Source organism: Penaeus chinensis, chromosome 7, assembly GCF_019202785.1.
Source record: "Penaeus chinensis breed Huanghai No. 1 chromosome 7, ASM1920278v2, whole genome shotgun sequence".
In the NCBI taxonomy this organism is placed as follows: Eukaryota; Metazoa; Arthropoda; class Malacostraca; order Decapoda; family Penaeidae; genus Penaeus; species Penaeus chinensis.
Window position 1 is genome coordinate 11,577,845 of NC_061825.1, and position 2,500 is coordinate 11,580,344.

Genomic DNA, 2,500 nt, shown 5'->3' on the forward strand with positions numbered 1-2,500 from the left:
CATTTCGGGAAATAACAGTTTCGTCTGCAGCACAGCAAAGTATCATCAGAATTAAAAAATACATTTGCTTCCGGAACATGTCTTTAATGGTAAGTCTGCGACTGTGTGTGTTTGTGTGTGTGCGTGCATACGTATATGTATATTTTATGTAAATATAAATTTGTATATACTTATGTATACATATATACGCATAAACATATGTGTAAATATATGTATCTATATACTTGCATACATATGTACTTATATATGTTTATTTATATACATATATATACATATAGTTAAATAAATATATACATATGTATATATAGTATATGTGTATACACATATATATTCACATATATACATTTTCATATATAGAGATATAAATATGTGTATATTTGCATGTATATACATATATATACATATATACACATATATAAGTATTTTTACACCCATTCCCATATTATTATTTAGTCACGTATAGCTCTACAATCATTTCTTTCTCTTACTAGGTTTTTGCCCTGGCGTCCTTGCTGGCAGTCGCAAGTGCAAAGCCAGACCTTTCTCAGAGCTATCAGGCTCCAGGATCTTCCTTCGGTGGGTCTGCAGGAGCCGCCACTTTCCTCCGACCTGCTGCAAGGCCTGCCATCAACTTCGGAGGGGCTTCTCCAGCTGGAACTTTAGCTGTAGTAAGTTACAATGAAGATTTTTTTTTATAAATCAATCATATCTAATAAGGCATTCTCGCAAATAAGATTGTAGATCCATGATTAGAATAATGACTCGCTTTCTTTTATTCTACACATGTATACTGAAAAAACAATGATCAATGCCTCCATTTTCATCTCCAGAGTCGTCCCCAGTATAACTTTAATTATGCCGTCAACGATGCTTTTGGTAACGATTTCGGACACCAAGAGGGGCGCGATGGATACAACACTCAGGGATTCTACTACGTGCAGCTTCCAGACGGTCGTCTGCAGAGGGTCACTTACACTGTCAACGGCGACCAAGGATACGTGGCTCAGGTGACGTACGAGGGAGTGGCTCAGTACCCTGCCTCCCAGCCGTCTGCCTCTTACTCGCCCGCACCCTCTTATGGTTAAGGTCTGGAAACTGAATTTGTAATGGTTGTTGATATACTTAATTATTTAAAATAATAAAATTATTTCACGCATACACTTTTCATTTAAATTATGTATATTGCCTCTCTACGGTGAAATATATATATTGATGGATAAAATAATATAAAAATAAACTGATAGAATAATTTAAGAAAGAGATGTCAGTACCCAAGAAATCTCTAACAATGTCACACTAGATTTTTGAATAAGTCAGAGTATATATATGCATACATATACACACATAGTGTGTTAGTATATATATATATATATATATATATATATATATATATATATATATATATATATATACATATATACACACATACAGGTACATACTGATTTATACTGCATGCATGTAAATATGCTTCTTGCGTACACGCAAATGCGTACGTGTATGTGTGTGCAATCTCACAGCCAGCTAAACGATAACGCTCCAGACGGTAAAGCGTTTTGTTGTTTCGCGAGGGAAATATGATATGATATGGTCATACTGCAGCCGCATGAAGATTGCTGTTATTACGAATAGTCACGGTCTATTTACGCTCATCTTCACTTATCTTGCGTCCTACACGTGTGGCTTAAAACCTTCCTTTCTATCCGTTCATTCACATTCATATTACTGGAACAAAGTACTAAGTGACGCAATTTCTTGATATTGACACTGCATGATTATTTACTGACAATTCGATCTCCAAGTGACGTGACGAAACAACACAAAAATTGTCTAAAGTAGCAACAAGAGGAATGATCCCTATATATGTATTAAGTAAATAAAACCGATTAACTAAAGAGTAATATGCACTGCATTGCTTCTTGTCTTTTCCTCCGTAATAGTATTTACAAATGGGTCAAGGTTATTGCATAGGCTATCGTCCCAGTGGCGCAATCGGTTAGCGCACGGTACTTATATGACAGTTTCTGAGCCATGCCGAGGTTGTGAGTTCGAGCCTCACCTGGGACATTGTTTAGTTGCTGTGGTTTTCATCAGGCTAATTCTGTGGATTATATGTCCTTGTATATGCGTTAACGAGTGTCAGTAGTTTCTGATAATGATGGACTGAACGGAAATATTTATTACTTTCATTTATCTAATATAATAATGGATATATCCAATTAACTAAGTGCAACATTAATGAAACAGATCAAATGAAAGATAAGACAAAGTTTCCAACATTGTTTCCACTACTGATGATAACTGTGATGTGGAGATGTCAATTCCTGAAAATAAAGTATAAAATATTTGAATCTATAATATACCGTTTTGCATAGAATGGAGAAAAACAGAACTGAAAGTATTATCTATCTGAATAGTTTTTTTTTTCAGTCAATGACAACTTAAAGTGGAAATCCTGCAGCCGATGAAGACAAATAATAGAGCCTGTCATAAAAAAAAAAAA

General features: G+C 34.8%; 1 protein-coding gene and 1 non-coding gene across 2 annotated transcripts; both read left to right on the forward strand.

Moving 5' to 3' along the window:
* Positions 1-77: 77 nt before the first annotated feature.
* Positions 78-1,085, forward strand: LOC125026848 (pro-resilin-like). Its single transcript, XM_047615445.1, has 3 exons — positions 78-89; positions 492-668; positions 831-1,085. The coding sequence occupies exons 1-3, from the start codon at positions 78-80 to the stop codon at positions 1,083-1,085; spliced, it is 444 nt and encodes a 147-aa protein (XP_047471401.1).
* Positions 1,086-1,974: 889 nt separating this feature from the next.
* Trnai-uau lies at positions 1,975-2,064 on the forward strand. The gene is given in 2 exon segments: positions 1,975-2,012; positions 2,029-2,064. It is a non-coding gene; the product is annotated as a tRNA-Ile (tRNA).
* Positions 2,065-2,500: the final 436 nt, after the last annotated feature.